Source organism: Primulina eburnea, chromosome 16, assembly GCF_022965805.1.
Source record: "Primulina eburnea isolate SZY01 chromosome 16, ASM2296580v1, whole genome shotgun sequence".
In the NCBI taxonomy this organism is placed as follows: domain Eukaryota; kingdom Viridiplantae; phylum Streptophyta; class Magnoliopsida; order Lamiales; family Gesneriaceae; genus Primulina; species Primulina eburnea.
This window is the reverse complement of record NC_133116.1, coordinates 6,035,890-6,061,520: the sequence shown is the minus strand read 5'-3', so window position 1 is coordinate 6,061,520 and position 25,631 is coordinate 6,035,890. Positions and strand designations below refer to the sequence as shown.

Genomic DNA, 25,631 nt, shown 5'->3' with positions numbered 1-25,631 from the left:
AATATTGAAAAATCGACGTTCGAAATTATATTCACAATTAAAAGGAAATCAAAAATAAATAAATAAAGCAAATGAGAAAATCCCGAAATATTTAATGTGGTCAACACGATGACGTGGAAAGTTTGACCTCTTCATTTTCCAGATCTATAAAATCGCCAGACCTATTTATTTACTCTCTCTCCGCACACATTTTATGTCTGAAGGATCCTTCGTCCCCCCCACCCGCCCCCTTTCTACGTTCTTTTCAAATTCATGTTCGCGATTTGGAAGGACATCGAGTTCGTGTATGTATTTCTTTTTGTTACTCTGGTTTTCTTGGGAAATTTTTTTGTATCGATTTATGATTTCGGTGTGTTCTTGTGGTTATGAATTTAGTGTTTGATTGAATTTATGCGTGCTTTTGTGGGAAAAAAAATTGGTCTTTGCGTTGAAAGTATTAGCTTTCGATGCCGTTGAGTTGTTGGGTTTTTACTGAATCATATTTGCGTTCGATTTCGTGTGTTCTCAATGTCATGGAAGTGAAGAATTTTGGTGATGGGTTTAGTGTGAGAAAGATTTGTTGAAAATCGTACGTTATTCGATACCTGTTTTTCGGATCGATTGTATTTTGAGGCTTTCCTTCAAGAATTGGCAATGGATGATCTTGAGATTTAGCCTTTTGTGTATATAAACTTCAATTTGATGGCTCGGTTGGCTTCATTTTTCTTCAATGTTGGGGCTTGAAATTGATGATACTGGATTGCCTTGACCTATATGTTGATCGGTTTAATTTGTTTTACAGTTTGTACGCTTAAAATTTTGAAATGTTGAGGGAAGAAGAGAAGGATCCAGCATCAGTCGGAAGTTGGAAGTCATTCTCAAGGTCAGCTTCATGGAATGAACGCCCTCCAAGAAAGTCACATTCTAAGCAGCTATTGAACAGCAAAGCACGGGCATGTTTGCCACCACTTCAGCCTCTTTCTATCATCAGACCGACTGTCAAGAATTGGCCCAAAGCTGGGTCAGATGATATTGGCATATGGCCAAATCCTCCTCCAACTCCTGGTTCAATGACACCCTGTGGAAATTTAACTTCAGAACAACCGCCTCGAGAGTTTGATTTTCAAAGAGAGAAGCTAGCCTTTTTTGATAAAGAATGCTCAAGGATATTAGACCATGTATATTTGGGAAGTGACGCGGTTGCAAAGGATCGCGAAATTCTCCGCCAGAATGGGATCACCCATGTGCTGAACTGTGTGGGTTTTGTTTGCCCGGAATATTTTAAGAGTGAACTAGTGTATAAGACACTTTGGCTGCAGGACTGCCCTTCTGAGGATATTACGAGTATTCTCTATGATGTGTTCGATTATTTTGAAGACGTTCGAGAACAAGGGAAGCATGTCCTAGTCCACTGTTGTCAGGGAGTTTCTCGATCAACCTCATTGGTTATTGCATATCTTATGTGGAAAGAGGGCAAAAGCTTTGATGATGCATACCAGCTCGTCAAAAAAGCCAGAGGAGTTACAGATCCAAATGTGGGATTTGCTTGCCAACTTCTGCAGTGCCAGAAACGTGTGCATGCCCTTCCCGCGAGTCCTATGTCTCTGATTAGGATGTATCGAATGGCGCCTCACTCGTCATATGACCCGCTTCACCTTGTACCGAAAATGTTGTGTGACCCGGGTGAATGGAGTCTTGATTCTCGGGGCGCATTCATCATTCTCATTCCTTCTGCTTTATATGTCTGGAGCGGGAAGCATTGCTCCCAAATGATGTTAGATAATGCGATGGCAGCAACAGCTCAGTTTATTCGTTATGAAATGGCCAAGGGTCCGGTTATAAATGTCAGAGAAGGTGAAGAGTCGTGTGAATTTTTGGATGCATTCAACTACGGAAAGGGTTTAACAGGGGGCCATTTTGTAAAGTCTGAGGAACAAAACAGGTCGGTGGAGTCTGACATGGTGCCGGAAACAGCTCCTCCATGTCTCAATCAAAGGAAGTGTTCCGAGTATGATTTAGACTTCGAAATCTTTCACCGTGCGCTTGGTGGCGGTGTTGTACCACCTTTCCCATTATCAGAAGCAGGGTCAGAGACACGTCTTCCGGCAAGAGAGAATGATTGGAACAGATTGAGGAGAAAGCTACCAGCAATATAGATAAGGAATTGATCGCCTCTTCAAAATTGAACCCTAGTACCTTAAAAACATGTAATGCACCGGATTCCATTCATATCTGTAAAAAAATTGATGGCTTTGTGTCTCCCACCGACATTTCATCGTCTTTGAATAGCCAGTGCTATTCACCAGAATCTTTCGCTTCCTGTGTAACTAGCAGCAGCTCAGAAAGTAATCTCAAGGATATGAGACCTCTCTCTTATCCCTCAACGTCATGCTAACTGTCATCCAATAAACTGAATTCCAGTTCAACATCGCTGTCAACCTCTGAATCCGGGCTCATTCAACTTCTCCCTCCATCATCCAACTGCTCTGACTCATCGTTTGTATCTGCGGAGTAATCTCCATATTCACCTGAACCCCGAGATACCAATCCTTGTAAGAATGGTCCTATGGAGGAAAGTGTTGCCTCTGCAGATGGGAGTACCCGTTTAAATTACAATGTGATTTCGCCTTATAGCAAGATGATACGATTTCGCCTTATGTTGACTACAGTCTACTTGTGGATGCAATTGCGGCAAAAATTAGCTGTTGGCCGAGGCATTCTTTATCTTATGCGGGGAAGATTGAGATTATCAAATCGGTAATTCAGGGAGTCGAGTGTTTTTGGTTATCCATCTTGCCTATCCCGATTTGTGTTGTCAACACCATATAATCTTTGTGTAGGAAGTTTATTTGGCCAACAAAGCATCCAACAATTGCATGGGATGTGTTGTGCAAGCCTTTGGAGGATGGGAGTCTGGGACTCAAGAGTCTTGCGAGCTTGGAACAAAGCACTTTTGGCTAAAACATGGTGGAAAATACACTTGGAAAAAGACAGCTTAAATATATAGCAGCCTTGGAGATGTGTGGCATTGGAGTTGGCATAAAGATGATTCACCTTTGATCAAGCAAATCCTATCTATTCGGGATGAATTATTGAGACGACTAGGATCGGTTGACGCAGTTATAAGTGACTTAAACAATTGGTTCGATGGTAACCAAGGGATAGGGAGTGCTTACAAATTCTTCGTGAACTCCACGGGCGGTTGGCCATGGAAACCACTTTTGGGGAAATCGAGCATCCTTCCCAAGGTTATTTGCACATGGGAAGCTACTCACTCGAGATAGATTGTCATTCGTGGTGGAAAAATCTTTCCTTCTTTGTGGTGCGGCGGAGGAAACTCTCCTACATCTTTATATCTCTAGGAACATTTGGAATAACTTTCGTGCGTGGTTACACATGAAGAAAATTATGGGCTCACCTTTGGTTGTGTTAAGAGCCTTCAGATCCGTCTACGGAGGAAATTCCATACTGTCAAAGATGCGTAGCGGCCCTAACAGCAACCGTCTATTACATATGGATCTGGCGAAATAGAGTATTATTCGACAATGAAGTACCTAACGTCGATCAGATTGTTAGGAAGATTAAAATTCACACTTTTAGATGTATCTCTAGATCCGGTGAAATTGTAGATGTATTGATGTAATTGTTTTCTTTGTTTCTTTATCTTCTGGTTTTTACCTATTTAATTTAATGAATGCTAAATTCATTGAAAAAAAAAATGATACGACTCACTGAAAAAATAGCTTGAGCAATTAACTAGCTTAGTGTCCCCCAGTAGCCTTGTTTGTATAGAAATGGTGATGCATTTTGGCATCCTTGAATCTGTATCTGTGAGTTTACTTCATATATTTATGCCCATAATAAGTTCTAGCTCAAAATTGGTGTTTTTTTAAATCAAAAAGGTAGCTATAACGTTCACAGCTCTAATCTGAATGGCATGTTCTTCCGTGGTGCTCAGCGATGATCCAGGAAATTCAGCAAGAGAGCCGAGCAACCCTTGGCCCTCGGACTGCCCTCGCCCATCAAGGAGCGATCATCCCCTCAGCGAAGAAAATTACAATGTTATAGTTAGTTTTTCTAATATTTCAATATAGGCTTTTCAATAATGATAAATTTGCAATTTCTTGCCTCATTGTGCCTTCCAGATAGAAATCTTGGTCCGGCCAGTGCCCACGATTGCTCCCATGTAAAAAACAATCTAATGGGATTTCATAAAATGATTCAGATTTGAGGATTTACGAAAAATTTATCATAATAATGTCCATGTTTGTTTTGAAATTAAATTCACGACTTGTAGTCTCGGAAACTTGTACTGTGTTTGCTGCGCAGTCAATTGTGTACAGAACCAGCATGATCGAGAAACTCTTTTGCCTGTACGTTCATACTTTTTCTTTTCTTTGTTTTATAATTTACGTTTTTTTTTTCGTTTTCTTCATCTTGGAATTCTTTGCCGAAACAAGTACTAAATGTCAATCACGTGTCTTAACTTTAAAGTCCGTGGAAACTACTCTGTCATTACGTGGGAAACGACTGCAACTGTTTGAACGAAAGCGGAGAAAGAAGAATCAGTTTAAAAGAAGAATTAGAGTCTTCAAGGGATCCCTGAGTACTGATCAGTTGGGACATGAAGATGTGCTTTCGCTTTCTTTGAAAAACAGTTTTATAAATCGAGCAACTCAAATCCCACAAATATATTTCAAAAAATGAGTTGAACCAAATATACACAAATATATTTCAGAAAAAGGGTCGGACCAAATCTTGAGCTAATTAAAAAGTTTAGCATGGACTAGGTACAATTTTTATGTTGGTTTTGGAAGGATACATATGCAGCAGCAACTTAGTTAGCACTTGATTGAACATCTTGGTAACATTTCAAGTCGACTATCATAACAGTTATATCATCCAAACTCCCTCTTGTCACAGCTAGGTTTACAAGCTCCTTGCAAGCAGTCAGAAGCGCACTACAAGTTGGTTTTTTCTCAACCAAGTCTACATTCTCATTGTGTGGAAATGGGTTCTTCTTTATCTGAGGGCTTGAAATTCTTCGAATCTTTGATAGAGGGCTTCGATTTTCACCATGATCATCAACTTTTTTCTGGTAGACCGGAGAAGTTTTATTTTTTTGGTGGGTATGGTGTAACATCCTCTTCGTTTTAACCAAAGAAACTCTTGGTGATCTTGTCACAGCAATGGGACTCGTGCAAGGACATAAACTATCCCTAATCTCCGGTGCGGATCTCACAACTTGTTTAGTACTAGCAGAGCATAACTTTGTCACGATGTCTACTGCTTCTTGATTTGTGACCTGTTATTCATTACATCTGACTAATCAACTCGTGAAAAATCTAAACTGAATTGTCCAAACTTGGTACGTTCGATCAAAAGTGTGCTTACCTCTTCCCAAAGCCCATCAGAAGCTAAAATCAGAAAATCCATATCTGGTTTTAAGTGCATAATCTTTGTATCAGGTTCAGAGATCACCCAGTCTTTCAGATGGGCATCTCCAATACTTCTTGAAACTGCGAGTGTTCCATGAACTCTCCAAGCTCCACGATGGAACTCCACGTATCCACCCTGCGTCAAGATTCCAGAAAATGGTCGTCAGAGAAGTTAGAACTAAACAAATATACATCCAACTGACGCTTCTGTTTGACTTGCCTTGTCCTCTATTCTCCGTTGTTCATCCTCACGAGTAGGGCAATGATCGGTTGTTAGGCCTTGGGCTATTCCATTCCTGCTCAGAACTGCTCTGCAGTCTCCCAAGTTCGAAACTAACAACTCCTGTCCTTGAATCAATGCAGTTACACAACATGCACCGCTACCAAATCCCTGCGAATTTGGCACCTAGTCGTTTAATTCCTTTGTTGTTATCCAAAAGAAATGAATGAACTCTGACTAAAGCGCTGTTTGTTTTTCAAGGACTTTTTCCAGTAAACTTCGGGGAACAAAACATTGTAATTGCCATCAAAAGTTGGCATCTTGAAAAAGTCTTCATTTTTCTATTCCTTGCGTAAACAGTCAAATTCTTCTAACAAGATTGCAATTACCAAGTATGATGAGAACATAAAATACAGGACATCTTGCTAAAAAATATTCAGTCTGACGTAAAAAATCAAATCTGCAAATGTTACCTGCTTCAGAAATTCATCATCTGTTTTCAGGTACCCATCTTTGATGGCTTCTTCTCTTGCTTCACTTTCAGAAGCATTCTCCAACATTTCAAATATTCTCAAATGCAAATTCTCTGCCACAAACTCTGCAGCCTTGCTTCCTCCATGCCCATCATACACTCCAAAAAATTCCTGCAGCTCTCACTTATCATAAGTTCTTCCAACGCATACATCTAAAAAAAGTAAATGAATCAACTACCCAAACCAGTCGTCGATCCGGCGAGAAAACTAATTCCACAGTTTATATTTAATTCTTGAAAACACACATTCAGCTTGGTCTACATGAATCGGTGGGATAAACAGAAAAAACATTAACAACATATGCCAGTCAGGTAAAAACAATGAATACAAGCAAGATCTCATTTTGTCACTACCTTTTTAATCCCGTCCTTTGAAGAAAGAATCTTGTGGGCATCTTCCATGAACTTTTTTTTGCCCTTCAAAGAATAAACACCAACCCCATAATCACAGAAACCTTGATCACCACCAACGCCTTCCTCTTTAGCCTCACATTTCTTGAATATATCAGTAGAGATTTCTTTTAAAACATTTGGGATCTCAATCTTGGGAGGTCTCTTTCTCTTCAAAGAACAGGAAATCAATCCATCTGAGTTTAACCCACAAATTTTTGCTCTTTCTTTACTTGAAGAAAAACAAGGATTCATTGCGTCCATAGATACTTCACTTGTTTCAGTGCTTGGTACCATGTTGCAAGAGAATGAAGATGATTTGATATATGATGAATACTGTATTTGCTTTTCCTGAGAGGATTAATTATATATATATAACGGCTACAACATTTGGTTGGGTCAAAGACAATATATAAATTCACGTCAGATTATTTTATCGGGTCAAAAGTTGCTGTTTGAAACATTGAATTCTTGTTTCCGGGGCCGTTGGGAATTAAGGAGAAAGCTTGAACTGTTATATTGGTTATTATACATTATGGCAGCGGTGGCTGGCTCCAGCTATATCACGGGATTGGGAAAAGCAATCCTTTTTAAAATAATGAACTTTTTTAATAAAAATTGATGAATCCATTTCGTAAGAACTATAAGTGGACCAAATTTTTTGTTGAGCCGAAAAGAAGAAGAAGAAATCTGATTAAATTAAGTAAAGACATATCATTATATTAGAGGTGAAAATATAAATTTTGTAGCAAAAAAAAAAAAAAGGTAACTTTATAGTGTAAACGAATGGTAATAGACCTTCGACTTATTCAAATATCAGAGTCGTAGTTGCTTTGAATAAAATAATAAAGAAACCAGTCTCAGAATTGATTTTGTCATAATAAAATTTTAAAAAATAATTAAATTTAAAATACTCTTTAAAATGGCTACCTCATAAATCAATTCCCAACGTAAAAGGTTTTTTTTATTATTTTTTTTTTTTACTTTTGGGGGAACGGAGTGGTTACAAAATTCAAGCTACAAGATAATAATTAATTAAAACGTATCTATACAGATTATTTGGAAAGTTTCAAATTTAGTTTGGGTCACCAGTTTACCAGACTTTAATTAGGCCCAAGCCCAAGTTAGTATTTCCACAAATGCTTCTTTGGAAGGGGGAGTTATCAGTTATCAGTCATTTTTCTCTTAGTTCTTTAAGCTTTCGAATTTTGGTAATTTTTGGCTTGAACATCATGTGTTTACGTTAAGATTTTGTTCATAACGTAGGTAACAATTCATTATGTTTTCTAGGTTTATACGAACGACGATTGTGTATCCAAATCCAACTGTCTAATGTTCGTCTGAATCATCTTGTTTCAGAAAGTTATTTTATCAAACTATTTCAAATAAAACTAAAATTATCATAAACTAAACTATTTGCTGCTTTTGTTTCATCCTAATATATGTATTTCTATTTATTTTTTTAGATCGGGTGATGTTTTATTCTTATTTTATACTTTATCACGTCTTCTTAATTTTTTATATCTTGAAACGTGGAGAAAAAACTTTTAATATTGGTTTCTTGAGTGATAGAACAGAAGAGATTTCATGTTAGACCAACCTCTCTAGAATAGGTCTCATGTGAGACCGTCTCACGGATCACAATCTGTGAGACGGGTCAACACTACCCATATTAACAATAAAAGTAATACTCTTAGCATAAAAAGTAATACTTTTTCATGGATTATCCAAATAAAGATCCGTCTCATAAAATACAACTCATGAGACCGTCTCACACAAATTTTTGCCACCTCTCTATTATAATTTATATCGCTCAATCGAATATATTAATACACAAAATAAATTATTAATCGGATTTATACCAACTCCAATGACACTTTTGGCCCTCAATCGATCCCCTCCAAAATTTAAGATCAACACTGCCATGCAAATGAAGGCAAAAACTTGTGTGAGACGGTCTCACGGGTCGTATCCGTGAGACGGATCTCTTATTTAGATCATCCATGAAAAAGTATTATTTTTTATTGTGAATATGAGTAGGGTTGACCCGTCTCACAAATTAAGATCCGTGAGACGGTCTCACATGAGACCCACTCGCAAATGAAAGCACCCCTTTTACTATCTCTATCGGGTAGTGATAGCTTGAGGATTTTGTTTTACTGAAACCTATCAGGTTTCGTTCTTATTTTTATTTTTATATTTATATTATAACTTAAAAAAGTTATTTTTCAAAATAAACATAAATTAATATTTAGTTTTTATCTACACAACATAATTAGAAATCAAATAATATCTATAGAAAGTATGTTGTTAATAATTTCTTGATTGTGAGATATGATTTATTTTAGAGTAATGGTATTTGAACTCCATTTAATGTTTATAATTAGTCCACGAGTGGAATACAAATAACAAAAAATGAAACGTAAATAACAATACATTTTTATTTTATATCGAATTATAATGATATTTTGGTAAATCAGTACTTTTTACATCCCAAAAAATTGGTTAATATTTTGTATATTCATTCCAAACTAGGGATAAAATATACATTTTAAGATCAAAATTTGTTATTGAATATTTTATTTATATATGATAAAGACAAAAACTTGTGTAAGACGGTCTCACGGTTTGTATTTTGTGAGACGGATCTCTTATTTGAGTCATCCATGAAAAAACATTACTTTTTATACTAAGATTATTACTTTTTATTGTGAATATCGGTAGGGTTGACCCGTCTCATATATAATGATTCGTGAAACCGTCTCAAAAGAGATCTACTCTAGGATAAAATATCATGAGAAAATTTTAGGTTGCACTGGATATGGATTTGAAATCCATGAATTTAGATTATAGTTATATTTTTTCAAATAAAACAATAGATCAAATCTTAAATCAACATCATACATATTGCATATCAGTAGTACAAAGTAGAATATATTTCAAACTACACAATTATTTGGTGAGCGTGAAATTCATCATAATTAAAATGAAATATTATATAAATACTTAAGAGGTGAATTCGAAATTTATGATATTAATTCTCAGAACAAAAAAAAAAAAATCTAAGAATTAAAAAAAAAATACAATTTAAAAGCAACCTTAGGAATTGTTTCGAGTGAAAAGAAAATCTGTTTTAACTTTTGACCATTAAAATACAAAACAAATTGCCAAAAAAAAATAAAAAATCCTTTAATTGGAGGCAACTTGTACGTACCGTGCCCATAATTTCGTCGTGAGGATGATATGAAATAAATGAAACATACAAGGACTAATTTGAAAATAATATCAAATGTGTGGGGACTAAAATATAAAACTGCCCCATTCAATTAAACAAACTCGAACATTCCATTCCTCCTCCCATTCGCCGCAAAAAAACAATCCCAAACTCTCCTGCTGCCGCGCATGGACAAAGTCAACTTCTACCGGGCATTCCACGTGGCGCTCGCCGTGGTCTGCCTTCTTCTTCACAGGCCGATCTCCGTTTCTGTCAAGATGGCGGAATACTACGAAGATCAGTATCCTGAAGGAATTCGCTATTCGAAACTGCTGGTGGTTCTCCAGATCTTCATCTTGGTGCAATCTGGTTTCGCGCTTGAGGAGGTGCTTCGTACTTTTTCCTCATCACAGAGGGAGCGTGAGGAGATTCCTGATCAGGAGCTGCGCCTGCTGTTGAAGCATTTCGTGAGTAATTTTTTTGAGAGGACTATGAGTATGCTTATTGCGGCGTGCAGCTACATGTTCTACGTAGAAATGTTGGGCAAGGATAAAGATCTAGTGGTCGAAGGTCGAATATTGCCCTTTTTGTTCGTTTTCATTGCTCTAACCATATACCAAATCGTTTCTTTGAGACGTAAGTACACGAGTTAGATCCAGGTTTCGTTAATTTCACTAACTTCTTCTTTTTTTCATTCACTGAGTTGTTTTTGTTTTAGCAAGTAGGAATGGTGATACTCTAGCTAGTTTCAATCAAATGCATAGTAAATGTTCGAATGCGATTGGGGAATGGTTACTGTTTGATCTTGAAACTTCGAGAAGAAATCTCGTATCAGTTTTGTTATCTTTTTTGAAATATTGGTTTGTTGAATGATAGAACAGAAAAAGATTTCTTGTTGGGCTTGAGTTTGTTTTGGTTTCTTGAAAATGAAAACTACTGTTCTTGGATTATCAGTTTTTCTAAATTAAAATTCTACTAAATCAAATCGAAATACATGCGTGGGTTTGAGCATTCCCTCTGCGAATGCTTCCCTTTATTGTAAATTGAAATTGGGCACAACTGTTTTTTCAAATAATCATAATTAATATTTTCATATAAAAATAGATGAAATCCCTCAGCATCTTGCACCACTGGGTAAAAGTTTCGTTGATATCATAATCGGCAAAAACTTGTGTGAGACGGTCTCACGGGTCGTATTTTGTGAGACAAATATTTTATTTGGATCATTCATGAAAAAATATTACTTTTAATACTAAGAGTATTGCTTTTTATTGTGAATATCGATACGATTGACCTGTCTAACATATAAACACTCGTTCCACAAAATAATTACTCATATAATTAATTAAAGCATCAAAATTTCGAATGAAATACCCTACATATATTTAGTACGATATTTAGTTTAACTGACAAAATAACTACGTACTTAAAAATAATTTTTTATAATCATCATAACTAATTATTAATAATGTATAAAAAAATCATCCGTAAATTATTTTAATTTTCATACAAATTGTTATCATATATATGCTCATATAACCATAGTTTAAATAATAATAATAATTGTACAAACCGAATTAAGCAAGCCATGGGATATTTTATTTCACATGAACATAAATTAAATGATTAATCAAAATTAATGGTGGAGCAGTTAAAAGTTGAAGAAACAGAGTGACAGTGATAATAATCGCAAGGGTTTGGCCTATGTTATTTATCTAAAGTGTAAAACGAACTATAGACTAGGTTATAAAATAGTCGAATTGGCTGACTGAGTTTTTGAAAACATTTGATTTGTATTTCAATATTCAAATCAAATGAAACTCGAACATGTTAAAACTATTTTTCTAGTCAAATTCGAGCATAAATTATATTATCAATAGTTCACAAGTCTTATTTTTGTAAATATATATTAAATAAATAGATTAGAGCATTCTGTATATTTATTTTTAGTAATATTTCAAATAGGTCGTAAACATATTTGAATCTTTCGAGTCGAACTCGAATCTGGGCCTAATTCAAACACAACTTTAAATTAAAATTTAAATTTTCCAACCTTCAAATCAAGCTGGAGTCGGAACATATCTATTTCGGACGAATTTGGACCTTAAAATTTTCATGATATTGGATGCAAAACGCTCCAATTCACACGAATTTTGAATTATTTTATTTTTATTTTAAATAACTGTTTTTGAAAAAACACTACATTTCAAGGCCTAACTTTTGCGGGAACCGGGAGGTTACAAAAATCAAGTTACAAGAAAGTTAATGGTCTACATGCACAGCGGATATGGGAATTTAATCCCACAAAATACTATAGTTAAATATATTAATATACCATGGAATGTAAACACAAATATTAAAATATAAATTTTGCTTTTATTTTCATCTTAATGTATATATATTTTATTTTCAATTTTCTGAAGCATATCGTGTTTCGTTTTTTTTTTTGTTCAATATATTTTTAAAAATTATATTATAACTTTAAAAAGTTATTTATTGAAATTAAAACATAAATTAATATTAAGTGTTTATCTATGTAACATAATTAGAAAAAAATATCTTTATATTATAGAAATTATGTTGTTAAAAATTTCTTAATTGTAAGGTTCTTTGTATTTCTTTTTATGGAACTACAATAATATTTTGGTGAATCACAATTTTTTATATCCAAACTGAAAAATGGATATTCGTGAGAAAAATGGACCAATATTTATTATATCCAAACTGAAACTTGAGATTAAATATAAATATTTTAAAATCGGGAAAAAATATTTTATTTATATATGATAAAATATTATGAAAAACTTTTTAAAATATTGAATTTTTAAGTATTGTGTTTGGAGTTTAAAGGAATTATCCTTTAATTGGAGGAGTCCGTATGCCCATAATTTCGTCACGAGGATGAGATTAAATAAATAAACAGTACAAGGACTAACCTGAAAATAATAGAAAACTTTTGGGCACAATATATAATATTTACCCCTTTAAATTAAACTAAACAGTCTCCAACATTCCATTCTTTTCTCCCGTTCACCGCAAAACCTCTAACTCTCCCGCCGCGAATGGGCAAAGTTAGCTTCTACCGGGCATTCCACGTGGCGCTCGCCGTGGTCTTCTTTCTTCTTCACTGGATGATCTGGGTTGCTCAAGAGACGGCAGAATACTACGAAGATCAACACTCCGCCGGAGTTCGCTACTCGAAATTTCTTGTTTTACTCCGGATCCTCATCGCCGTGCAATCTGCTTTCGCCTTCGAGGCGTTTCTTCCTACTTTCTGGTCACAGAGTGAGCGTGATCAGATTCCTGATCCGCAGCTGCGCCTGCTGTTGAAGCATTTCTTGAGTAAGTATTCTGAGAGGAATGTGAGGATGATTAGTATGACGTGCAGCTACATGTTCGTCCTAGAATGGTTCGGCAAGGATACAGATGGAGTTGTCAAAGGCGGAATTCCCTTTTTGGTCGTTTTCATCACAGTGACCATATGCCGAATCGTTTCCCTGGTTCGTCATCTTTGAGACTTCATGTTCACGAGTAAGATTCAAGTTTCGTTCCACTTGTAACTTCCTTTTGTTTTAGTACGTACTTACGTAGGAATGGCGATAGCTAGTTTCGTTTCAAATGCATGGTTACACCTACTGTTTGCTAGATCTTGAAACTTTGAGAAGAAATCTTGTTGAATATTTGGATATAATGATCGAACAGAAAAGATTCTGTCATTCGGTTTGAGTTGTTTTGGTTTCTTGAAAAGAAAAACAACTGCTCTTGGATTAGTAGTTTTTCTAAATCATACCGTGCTCAATGCTCATAATTTCGTGACCACTACCAGCATGAGATTAAATAAAAGTAAAAAAGAAATACAGGGACTAATTTGAAAACAATACCAAATGTTGGGGTCTAATGTCGTCTAAAAAAATGGAGGTTCGAATCGATCCGTGTACATATAATCTCAAAGAAATTCTTGAAGTGGAGCTAAACTGTTAATAAAAACAAATGAAAAATTGAGGCCAATAGAGAGAGAATTGAATCAAAATAATTTGCACAATTGAAATGAGCTTGATTTTGTGATAGTTTCGGTGGAATCCAACTCGATTATGAATTTAGATCAAACATGATTTTTTTTTAAAAAATTGAATTTAAATGAAAAAAATAGCATAATGATATCATATAAAAACGACAATTGTGTCAATTTTCTAAATATTTAAAAGAGTGAGTTTTTAATGAGACGATCTCATGCGAGACGTCTAACATAATCTATACTTTGGTGTGGTCATTATATCTATATTATGGCGATTATTTTACCTAATGACTTTCCAAAAAATAATTGCACATTAAATTAACCAAAATATCAATTTTTTTTAAAATACTCTACGTACATATACTTTACTAAATTATTTTTAACTGCTGATTATAAACAAAATAATACATTCTAAAAAAAAGTTGAAACTATGAAAAATCAATCTGATTGTTGAAATGAATTTATGTTTGCATATCTCTTATTATTCTATATAGATGTAACTAATTTAAATTTTAATATAATTTTTTTGTTTAGTTTTAAATAATAATATAATATAATTGTACGGCCAAGAAGTCGAATGGGGATTTTTATTTAATTAATGAGAGATTTGTATGATAAAACTGGAAGAAACGGTGTGTGCGATAAGGCACCGGTGGAGTTCGTGCAGAGGATAGAGAAAGGCTCCGGTGAGAAGAACAAAGCTTTCGAGTTGCCCAGTCCGGATTTCCAGCGCCTTCGTGTGGAGCAGCTCGATCTCTTTCGGCGCATCTTTAATCCCGATGCGCCGAAAGAATATGCGTCGGTCAGCTAGTGCTCAGCCTGAGTCCATAAGCTCCCAGCTACCCAATAGCCTCTCAACTGAAACGTCCAACAGCACATCACAAGAATCTCATAGGCGATTACCCGTAAGTTTTCCGTCCAAGGACTTGGGATTTCCCATGCCACCTCTTGCTCTAGCACCTTCACATCATCAGGAAATTATGTAACCTTGTGTTCAATAATGTTATGGCTTGTTTAGAGATTTTTTTCCCAGTCCTTCTCTGGCAAGCAACGTGTATGTTGTTACTGTGTGTACTTGTATATGCTTGTGTTGAAGACTTCACTTTTAGACATTCTTCAAAATTAACATGGAAATTAGGATCGGTAGTGGCAGAGTGACATCATGCATACCATATTTTTCCGGAAGAAAGTGTACAATTTTTCTCGTTAGTAGAATATTTTTCATCAAAATAAAAATATATATGACGAGTGGTTAAAAAATGCAAGGTAATTCTATTCAGTTTACCTCCGCAACTGCAAAGATTCTGAAGGGGTGATGTCATGCCAATTCTTGCTTTTCTGTGTTTTTTTTTTTTTTTTTTTTAGTTTTTTTGCTAAATATGGAGGCACACTGTGTCAGAAGACTCTGCGAAGTCTTTGATGTGTTGGAGGATTTGGTTGTGGCCATATAACCTCTTGCAAATAAGCAGCAACGATCCGTCGAACTATGTGATCTTTTGAGGTCTTCACAAGTTGCAGTTGATGAACCTGCTTTGCGGCAGGCATTTAGCAACTTGATTGAGGGTTCTTTATTGAGCACAGAAATTGAAGGAAAAGTTGAAATTATGTCTACTGAAACACCAGCAGGTGCCCTTATCATCATTGACGATGATGGACTTGATATGCACTATATGGTAATGGTTTTCTTTTTTACCTGCTAGTTGAGTATATCTTCATGTTCTGTTTGTAAAGTCATTCACTCGGTATTGCATTGTTTTCTAGCATAAGTATCTTGGCTGGAAACTACTCCTTTAATTTCTTTCAGACACAGATGCATTCACTTGCACCATTTGGAGCAGATCTATTAGCTGGAGATAGAATAGAAGACAATATGAGTTGGAACTTCATCGCTGGGTTGATTGTTGCTCGAGAGATACTGGAGAGTTATGGTTGTGTTGTCCGTGTTATCTCTCCGAGGAATGTCGATCACAAACTTACAATCAAAAGCCTGTGTTACTTTTCAGACTTAATTGGTTTGGACTCTGCTCATGTACACGCTGACTTGCAAACCTATTATAAATTTTCATTTTTTTTCAGTTTTCGAATCCATTCATGGTTCAGTACCCACCACCGCATGCAAAATCATAGCAGAACGCGTGGCCTCGGTTCCTTGCACCTGCTCTCAATTCTAATCTCTACTAAATAGTTGAGATAATCGTAAATAAATAGTCATATCTGAGAATGATCGAGTTGCTTTCAGCGATCAAGAACAAGCACAGCAATATCCTTACAGTGTCGCCACTTGTCCACACCACCTTCGTCATTGGCTTAAACGGTAAACCCATAAACCAGGGCTTACCTTATATGGTGTACTAACTGGCAACATTTCTAAAAGCAAACAAAGATCTCCGAAATCCATAATGGGGCTGTCATATATCTCCAGTCCATCTGAAGGCATTCTGCCACTCCTAGTGATGAACAGAGTCATGTCAAGAACATGCTGAGACCATTTCTTCAAGTTGTAATTGGGCGCCACACCCGCGGATCAAGAATCCGAGGAAGAATATTCCGGTGACGACTCGGTGGCCAAAAGGGTCTCCGTTAAATGTTTATAGTTCACGGTGGAGCAACCAGTGTGACGGTGGCGGTACAACACTTTTCCTCTTTGCCTGTTTTGTATTGTCTAATCAATGCGTGCATTACTTGTCTCTTGCGAGGGAGTTAATATCCAAAATAATGAAGACTCTACTTGTGCTCTAATCATTTGTAGGATTGTCAATCCGATAATTCTATTAGATTAATTCAATATTTCGCTTTATAATTGAAAGCCTTGGAATTGATCTTAATTGCAAATTTTCAAACTTATTTTCTCCACAAGTTATTCATGCAATTCGAGATTTAATGAGATTGACCTTTTTGTTACTTTTGTAACCATTAGTTTAATTTGATAAATTTATTCGATATAAATACACATTATATTTTATCCTAATCCCTTATATATTTATTTGATCTACATGATTTACATGGACATAATGTTTTCCAGCCTTGACCAGCGATGCATCCATCACCATCATTATTTAAATGTATAAACATAATAATAAATTGATAAAAACAAAGAAACGACCGAACAAACCAACTAACCAGGACACTATTTCTTAGTCCCTACAAATTATATTTAAGATAATTATTGGCATTTGCATCAATCAATGGGCATCCATTTGCTCAACTCAAACTTCTCGTGCTCAAATTCGATGAATTTCTCAGCTTCGGCATCGATACTCTTTCCGCATATATCGACGTTTTCATCTTTACGGGTGTTCCAGAAATATAGTCCCTTTGTACCCTTTCCGGCACCTGGCTTGACTACTTGATCACGATCAGGTGCATGAGACTTTGCATGGAGGCTTCGGGTTTCGAAGTCGGTAACATTTCTGATCGTTTGTGGCATATGCTCGAGTTCATAAAGATCGTAAGCATCCAAGGGAGAGGTTGGTCTCGCATGGAGCATCAAATTCCTTTTGTTTTCCATCTTTTTATCCTTAGTTTGTGAGGTTTTGTGGGTATATCTACGATATCTGTAAGATTTGATGATGATAATTGATACGGACATTGTTGATGCAAGAACTATTTATATAGTACGTGTTGTTTCTTAACTTGATCGGTAAGATAGAATCTGATTCTCTTTTTGTCAAAAGTGTCAAAAATAAACACAACGTTAGGTTCTAATCACTTGAAAACTCAAAAAAGGCTCTCTTTTTGGATACGTATATTTGGAATTGTCTTCGAATTTGAAAAAATGAGTATACATATAATATAATTATGATATGATCTACATCTTGAGTAGGTCTCTTGTAACACGGTCTCACGAATTTTTATCTGTGAGACGAGTCAATCCTAACGATACTCACAATAAAAAGTAATTCTCTTAGTATGAAAAGCAATATTTTTTCATGGATGGTCCAAATAAGATATCAATCTGACAATCTTACAAAATATGACCCATTAGATCATCTCACACAAATTTTTGTCCTACATCTTTTATTGGATGCCGCAAGATGTTCACTGTAATATCTTTTAGTGAAACATCACATTAAATACATCCACGATGTTCGCAAGAATATCCTCTCCAACAACAAAAAAAAACGCACGAAAGGTGCAAGCCAGGGTCACAACATTCTACATGTCTGGGAATTATAAGATAGATATGAAAATGTCGATCAAGAATGTTCATAAAACGCACGATTAGTTTATTTTTAAAAATATCTTACGTAAAATACAACTTTCTTTACATTTGGATACGATTATTCTTCAGACCTGTCCTTGTCAGATCCGTGTAGGAATATAGTTAGGCAAATTTGAAAAAGTTCGAGTTTGACCAAACCTAATTAGGAAATTTCAAGCTACCTTGAAAGTTCACGTTTCTTGCAAAGGTGCTGCTATAGCCCGATACGTACCTCTTGTCGATGGCTTTCATTTTAAATGGTGAAAAAAAAAATCACACAGTAAAATAACTTTTTTAGTGTAAGTTTTTAATCTACCATTATTTTTAATTTTTAAAATTTGACACGTATAAATTGTCAGACCAACGAGAAACATGCTGGTTATAAATTGAGGCAATTTATCTAGCAAGAAATTTTATTCATAATTTTTTACTTTTTTTTTAGATGAGCAAAAATTTTGTTATAATTATATCTCGAACTTGTATAAATTTAAGATAGTCAGGTAAAAGTTTCGATTTTTCACGTTTTATACATGGGCTGATTTTAAATACAGTTTTCGAGTAACTTGTAAGCCGTCAGCTTTCGAGCCATTGTTGATTAAAATTAGTGGAACGAAGAAAGCGTATATATTCTAATATTCGGAGTTTGTCTTTTACACATGCAACCGATGATATGAAGTTAAAATTAAATATTAGATTTATTTAGTTTTTATTAAAGAAAAATTACATTTTTATCTCGTAACTAATATATTTTTTTAATTTTAGTCATCTTATAAATCAATTCGCAGTCTTAGTACAATAAGTCATCCATTTTTTTTTAAAAAAAAAATAAGTCTTTTTTCCTTGGAATCTTAAGGATGGCGAGAAATACTTATTTGGCAACCAAATACTTTGACATTGGACTAATAAATTGGACATTTTGAGTTTTGAAAGGAAGATGTGTCGACATTTTTGGGAAGATTAGGGAAGATAAATATTTAAGAAAATATTAGCGTTCTAACAATAAAAGGATTGAAATTGAAAAAAATTGCGAGTTAGTGTAGAAACTACGACTTCATTCATAACATGAACAAAAATGAAAAATATGTTAAATGTCTTAAAATGTAATTTTCCCTTCTAATCAATAGTCCAAAAGATAATCCACTATTAATTAACTAGCATATATAATTTGTGTATCGTGGAAGTTATTTGACCTTAGTCATGGTTATTCGTTGTAATGAATCCCAACCAATATTTACGATAAATTTAGAAATAATCTTATATTAAAAACGAGATTATTATTAAACTTCCAGATCACGATTCACAAAATATCGATTATAGAGTTTTCGTTCTAGAGATGCCTGATGCTAAAATTGATGGCTTTGGTTTAGATGAAATGCAAAACTTGTATGAGACGATCTCACATGTCGTATTTTATAAGACAGATCTCTTATTTGGGTCATCTATGAAAAATATTAATTTTTATGTTGAGAGTATTACTTTTTATTGTGAATATCGGTATGGTTGACATGTCTCACATATAAATATTCATGAGACCGTCTCACAAGAGACATACTCATCTACTCAAATTATAATTGAATTACATAACTCGACATAATATGCTATTTGTTAACGGATCGACTCGATATATAATTACAATGAAAAATATTATTTTTGAAATAAATAATAATAATACTTCATAGGTTGGATCAGAAACGTATCTCACAAAAATGAAAAAAAATATCAGATCTCACCACGACTTTAAGACAATTGTCACACAAGGTCCACATCACTTTGAAATTAATTGTCTTTATTTCATCACTGTTTCAAATAACTTGCCACATTATGTTTGCTCTGAATTTTGAGCCTTGGATACGTGAGATGTAAAAACGGCAATTAATACGAATAAATGCCTAAATTAATTTATAGAAAAATCAAGGGATTAGCGGAAATCGGTGTCGCCTGTTGTAATCGAGTTAGTTTATGTTACATCAAGAGTGTTTTTTTTTTTCTATTTCAATATCGTTAGATCAAGTTTGTCCTCACATTTTTATAGAAAATGATATATTAATATTTGAAAAAAAAAATATACTCCAAATATAACATAGATTAATTCGTTGGGACGAATGAATCTAAATGATTGATATTTGTTCTTGTACATGATTATGGATCTCACGCGCATGAAGTACAAAACCCACTTTCCTGTTCCATTAACGGTTGAAAGCTTAAAGATACTGAATTATCTGAAAACTAAAAAAGCATATGGAAATAAAATTCCTTAGCAAGACATGAATCTACTTATGATCGAAATAAATAATTTTGCAAGACGAAAATTGGAAAAAATGGTTATGGTTTGAACCAAAAACATCGTTACAGAATGTATTTCTGCACAAGTTTTAAGAATAAAAAGAAAAGAAAACATTTGTATTTTGTTCTGTACCACAATGAGCTGCACATCAGTGTCTGTTCAATGATTACGTTGTCAGGGATATGCCAACCTGTATTATTTCCCACTTTTTTAATACAAAAATAAAAAAGGATCTCAACCTATTCCAGGTATCAGATTCCCCAACTACTGTTACTTCACAGTTTTCATTGTATAACAATATTCAAGGTATCTGATCTGGAAATATAGAACCTAGGATTCCCGTTACCGGTTACACAATGCATCGCATCACATGAAAAAATGATGGAACTGACATATCTCATTGTACGAGTTCAAGATGCAAAGGAAGCTTTCCCTCTAGCATCTGGAAGCAAATCAATTACTGAGTTACTCCCCTGTTTTCGGAGAAGTTGACAAGAATTGCTAACCATCATAAGAACTACATCGTTAACCATGGAGAGATCCAAACTCTCCATCGGATTACAGAGTTAAGCACGTTTCTCAATATTCATATGATAAAATAATTCCAATTCAAAAAATTTCCTGGCATAGGGATGCCCAGAAAGAAGCAATCTTTTCATAGCCTGTCTCCACGTTTGATACAAGATAAATACTATTCAATCACATGAAAATCAATTCTACCAAAAACTTATTTACAAAATCATTCTAAATCCAAGAATGTGTTCGGTTCTCCCAGATAATTTCTGAAATAAATGGCATGAATAATTCTGGGTATTCATTCAAAAGCAACACACCCAAATCTTTTGTCAATGGGCTCACAATTTGAACCTTCGCGACACTATCGTACACAGTTTCCAGGCAAGAGGAATTTATATCGATCAGCATTCTCCAAAAGATATGCAGGGAGATGAACAGCTGAGTATGAATGTGGTATAGATCCCATCTTCCCGACGAGTTCTTTGAAAGTGTACTCCTCGGGCAGCATATCAAACAAATCATCACCTTTGCAGATCACTCTCTGGATTCTAGTAGGATTCAAGAAATGAGAAAATCTCACCCTATCGACGTGGCTGTAAGCTTTCATCTTGAATATGAACTCATGAATGTGTCTAAAGCAAAAGCTACAGTGCCACCCCGCGTCAACCAAAATTTCATCAGACTGCCTATAGTGAGCATATTTCGTCTTCCCCGACTGATAAATGTGAACCGAAGCTCTCCAGCTACTATCGTCAACGAGAAACTCAAATGAATACAAGTAATTCTTCAAACGAAGATGGAGAATTGGAGGTATTCCATCACACCACCTCAGTAGATTAATTGTGTGTCGACTTGGTATCTCATCGACATCAGACATTATCAACAAATCATCATCTTGAATCCCGGCTTGTTTAAGAAGATAATCTAGTGCAAGTCTCTGATATGCTTCCTCAACAAAAGGGTTCTCTCCTTTCTTAAATCGCCCAGGAACTTGCCCATAGGTTAACCGTGCCTCAAGAAATTTGAACTGGTCTCGGACAGAGGAAAATACATGAGGCTTAGGCAGCCCAGTGAAAGTCGAATTTGACTCGAGCAATACAAACTCGGTTACATAAGGGTACAATTCTTTCCACCGTATCTTGAGAATGTCCACCTCGTTGTTAAACAACACGGCATCATAAACACGCCTAGGATACTCCCGCATTTCCCAGCCATGAAGTTTACATAGATTCTCCATGGACACATTTTCATGATAGTAGTGAGGTATTTCATGGAAGGACTTCGGTGGAGATTCCCACAAAGGCCGTAAAAAGTATGTAATCTTCTGGCCATGCACATAAATAAAGAAGACACAAGTCGGTACCATCACAAATAGAAAGAGATAGGCTTTTATATCTAGCCCGCGCAGAATACACTTCAATCTCGACATGCTCAAGGTCCGTCCCGAATCCTGCAGAACCAAAACACAACATATTTAAAACCATATAAAGTATACAAACTCAACTTTCTAAATGGAAAAGATGTGGAAAAAAATATGAAAAATTTGACGAATTTGATGACAAGATGGTGAAGATTGAAGAAAACCATCAACCGTAACTTAAGTATTCACATTGCTGTTATACTTAAATGCAAAAGAAACATCGGGGAACAAAAGTCGATCTACAAACATAACAAAATCATAAAAATGGGATCTTGATCTTGAATCCCATGTTTCAGGTTTCTACACCCAAAATATCATACAAGAGAAATTTGATCGGTATCAATCTGTAGTCATATAAACAAAGTAAATTCAACCCTCCAATCCAGCAAGGGCAAACAGAGATTCCTATATTTAAAATTTTCCGTTGCATTCGCCATATTTTCCCCAAAAAATAAAAAGGAAAGGAGTACCCAAAACTAAAATTCCCGACAAGGGATCAAACCCAAAAACCTTCGGAATCATTATTTTCAGAAAAACCGAGAGTTGAACTTTTCTCGATGCAACCCAACCCTTCATTAACGCATACAAATATATTCCAATTAAGAAAAAAAAAGGTAATAAAAAAAAAAGTTACCTCGTCGCAGGATTTGCCGCATATATCATCTCTCTTCTTGGAACAATAGTAAGATCCCCCTTCAGCCATCAAAAACAATTTCTCCCAAAATAAACTCTAAATTGCAAGATCAAAACAATGTAAATAAATTAAAACCCAATGAAGATCTCTCTCTCTCGCCACGCTTCAAAATTTATGCAACCGGGGGGTTAGAAAAAGAGAATCAAACTCATACAAACAACCCAAAGTTTCTGTTTTCCACGACAACAAAGTAAAGACCCAGAAACAACAACGGAAACAGAAATCTTCGTGAATTTGCCTACCGGGTTGTGAATGGGTGGCAGTTGTAAAGATTACAAGGAAGCCGTTTCTATGGTCTTCTACCCCCCCACTTACATAGTTACACACACATGCCCATTTCTATATATCTTCGAAGGCTGGGAATATTTCCATTTAGTTGACCAAAACACCCATCCTTAATTTCATCACAAATTATAACTACATGGGTATTTCGGTCTTTTAGCTACACGCAATTTGTTTGATAAATATTGGGCTCGGTCCCTAAAACACGTCTATTGACCTGCTCAAGTATAACATACGCGTATAAATCCGAAACATTTTAATTTTTAAAAAATCGTCCGAAAAATTAATTAATAATAATAATTAAAAACTTTATATTTATTATCTATTTTTTGTTGTTTACAATAAATATTACAAGCATATCTATATATATATATAAATAGAGTTTTTGTCAAAAATAGTAGTTTCCCGCCAAAATATCATTTTTAAAAAAAAAAGATATAAATACAATGAATCTCGAAATAGATGTACTGTAATAAATAATAATTTTAATTATTATTTGTATTGATTACATCAATTCTTTCATTAATTCAAATTTGAATTTTATTATTTTTATATCAATTTGAATGTAATTTATAAATTATATGTTTTTTTATTTAAATCTATATATAAGCAGAGTTTTTGCAAAAAATAATAATTTTCCGTCAAAATGTCATATATATATATATATATATATATATATATATATATATATATATTGCAATAAATGATCACTTCAATTATTGTTTGCATTGATTATATCAATTCATTTAATTCAAATTTGAATTTAATTCATTTTTATATTAATTCAATATAATTTATGTATTATATGTTTTTTATTCAAATTGAACCTAAACTCTATTGAAAACATAAAATACATTAAATTTTTGCATTGATTATATCAATCAATTTAATTAAAAAATATATAAATAAATTTAAAATACAAATGATTGCAATGTTCAGTATCACTCATTATGTAAATATTCAAAAATACATTTTGCTATTTTAAGTAATTTTCTGTCCAAATTACTTACTAAAAAAAAAATATAATATTAATTTTTTTCTAAAAATAAAATTGGTCGATTGTTAAAAGTTATCACTACAACAAGGTTTTTCAATAGACATTAAATTATCATTTAATAATCATAATTTTTTGATCTCAAATGCATATTATTTCGAAATTACCTTAATTTGAAAGAATTAATGCATTGTAATTTTCTTCCAAAACCATATGTATATTGTATATTTTGAATTGTCTTTTTACCATAAGTATATTATATATTTTGAATTGTCTTTTTAAAAATTCAAATAAAATAGCACAAGAGAATTAAAATAGATAGATTCAAAAGAGTTTCAAATGGACATTAAATTACTCTCAATAAACATGTATATCACCCTCAATAATCAGAAATGTTTGACACCCAGTGCATGCAATTTGAGATTTTCATAATTTGATAGAGTTAATGTATGGTATAATTCTGTCAAAAGCATCCAATGTATAATTTTTGTCCCTTGGGATGTCTTATTTGAATTTTAAACTATAAGTAATATAATATTGCATATTATATTAAAAACCAATTTTATTCTATTTATCTTACTAAATTTATCTACTCCAAAATTGAATTCTGAAATGACTCCTCTTTTCAACACCATATATGAGTTGAATCCTTCCAAGATGTAATGTTCGTTTAAATTTAGATTTGTTCGTTGTTATGAACTACTTACATATGAAAACAGCGAGAACAACGAGACATTAAATTTGAAATATGTCTTTCATGATCGAGGAGTAAAAAATATTATTTTTCTATTTGTACAAAATTTTAATTATTACGTATTACTAATGTGATAATTTTCTTCTATGCTACAAAGTCACAGATACATGAAAGTATAAAATGCTCCGTAATTGAAATGATTAAACGAATTCCAAAGAAAGTACGCATCTTATTAGAAGACATCTTATAAAATTTATTGACATTGTTTTGGAAAACACATAGTAAATGTTAATAAAATAACTTTTCTGATTTATACATAATTTACTTATGATCACATGTTTCATTTTTCTTTCAAAATAATAGGCTGTTGTGTAGATTATGAAGATATTTTGTAGATAAAATCACAACCCATTTGGATAAAGATATTGATGAAACAATTATTGTTATCATTCAAATGTGTCAAACATGTGTCATGTCACAAAATTGTTTGTGAATGTGGATTTAGACGAAATTATTGAATTTTTAAAAAAGTTCTCATTAATTTTATTGAATGTGATTTAAAAATATTTATTTTATCACATATTAAAAAAAATCATATAGCTTCTCGAAAATTAAAGAATTAAATATGTATTAAGGTTGATGTTCGACATCAATACACTAAACACGATAAGAATCGTGTCATTGCCTTAGACTAACATAATCTAAAATTTTGATATATGATAGTGATCATTAGTCAAAAAAATTAATCGACATGCGTT

At 34.0% G+C, this 25,631-nt stretch overlaps 2 protein-coding genes and 2 pseudogenes across 2 annotated transcripts; 2 read left to right on the top strand and 2 right to left on the bottom strand.

Moving 5' to 3' along the window:
- The first annotated feature begins 185 nt into the window (after positions 1 to 185).
- Positions 186 to 3,649, top strand: LOC140816779 (protein-tyrosine-phosphatase MKP1-like; annotated as a pseudogene).
- Positions 3,650 to 4,654: 1,005 nt separating this feature from the next.
- Positions 4,655 to 6,909, bottom strand: LOC140816533 (probable protein phosphatase 2C 14). The gene is made up of 5 exons (XM_073175863.1): positions 6,524 to 6,909; positions 6,111 to 6,281; positions 5,638 to 5,808; positions 5,374 to 5,553; positions 4,655 to 5,284 (listed from the first exon to the last, which is right to left on the bottom strand). The coding sequence occupies exons 1-5, from the start codon at positions 6,854 to 6,856 to the stop codon at positions 4,817 to 4,819; spliced, it is 1,323 nt and encodes a 440-aa protein (XP_073031964.1). The 5' UTR covers positions 6,857 to 6,909; the 3' UTR covers positions 4,655 to 4,816.
- A 7,485-nt stretch (positions 6,910 to 14,394) lies between these two features.
- LOC140816617 (chloroplast sensor kinase, chloroplastic-like) lies at positions 14,395 to 16,182 on the top strand (annotated as a pseudogene).
- A 4,724-nt stretch (positions 16,183 to 20,906) lies between these two features.
- Positions 20,907 to 23,235, bottom strand: LOC140816601 (uncharacterized). The gene is made up of 2 exons (XM_073175975.1): positions 22,844 to 23,235; positions 20,907 to 22,239 (listed from the first exon to the last, which is right to left on the bottom strand). Exons 1-2 carry the CDS (start codon positions 22,910 to 22,912, stop codon positions 21,151 to 21,153), a joined length of 1,158 nt encoding a protein of 385 aa, XP_073032076.1. The 5' UTR covers positions 22,913 to 23,235; the 3' UTR covers positions 20,907 to 21,150.
- Positions 23,236 to 25,631: the final 2,396 nt, after the last annotated feature.

Coding starts and splice junctions, on each gene's coding strand:
- LOC140816533 (XM_073175863.1), bottom strand. CDS start 6,856: ATGGTACCAAGCACTGAAACAAGTGAAGTATCTATGGACGCAATGAAT. Junction 6,282..6,523: donor CAAAGGACGGGATTAAAAAG/GTAGTGACAAAA, acceptor TGAGAGCTGCAG/GAATTTTTTGGAGTGTATGA. Junction 5,285..5,373: donor CTGATGGGCTTTGGGAAGAG/GTAAGCACACTT, acceptor AATGAATAACAG/GTCACAAATCAAGAAGCAGT.
- LOC140816601 (XM_073175975.1), bottom strand. CDS start 22,912: ATGGCTGAAGGGGGATCTTACTATTGTTCCAAGAAGAGAGATGATATA. Junction 22,240..22,843: donor GCGGCAAATCCTGCGACGAG/GTAACTTTTTTT, acceptor TTGGTTCTGCAG/GATTCGGGACGGACCTTGAG.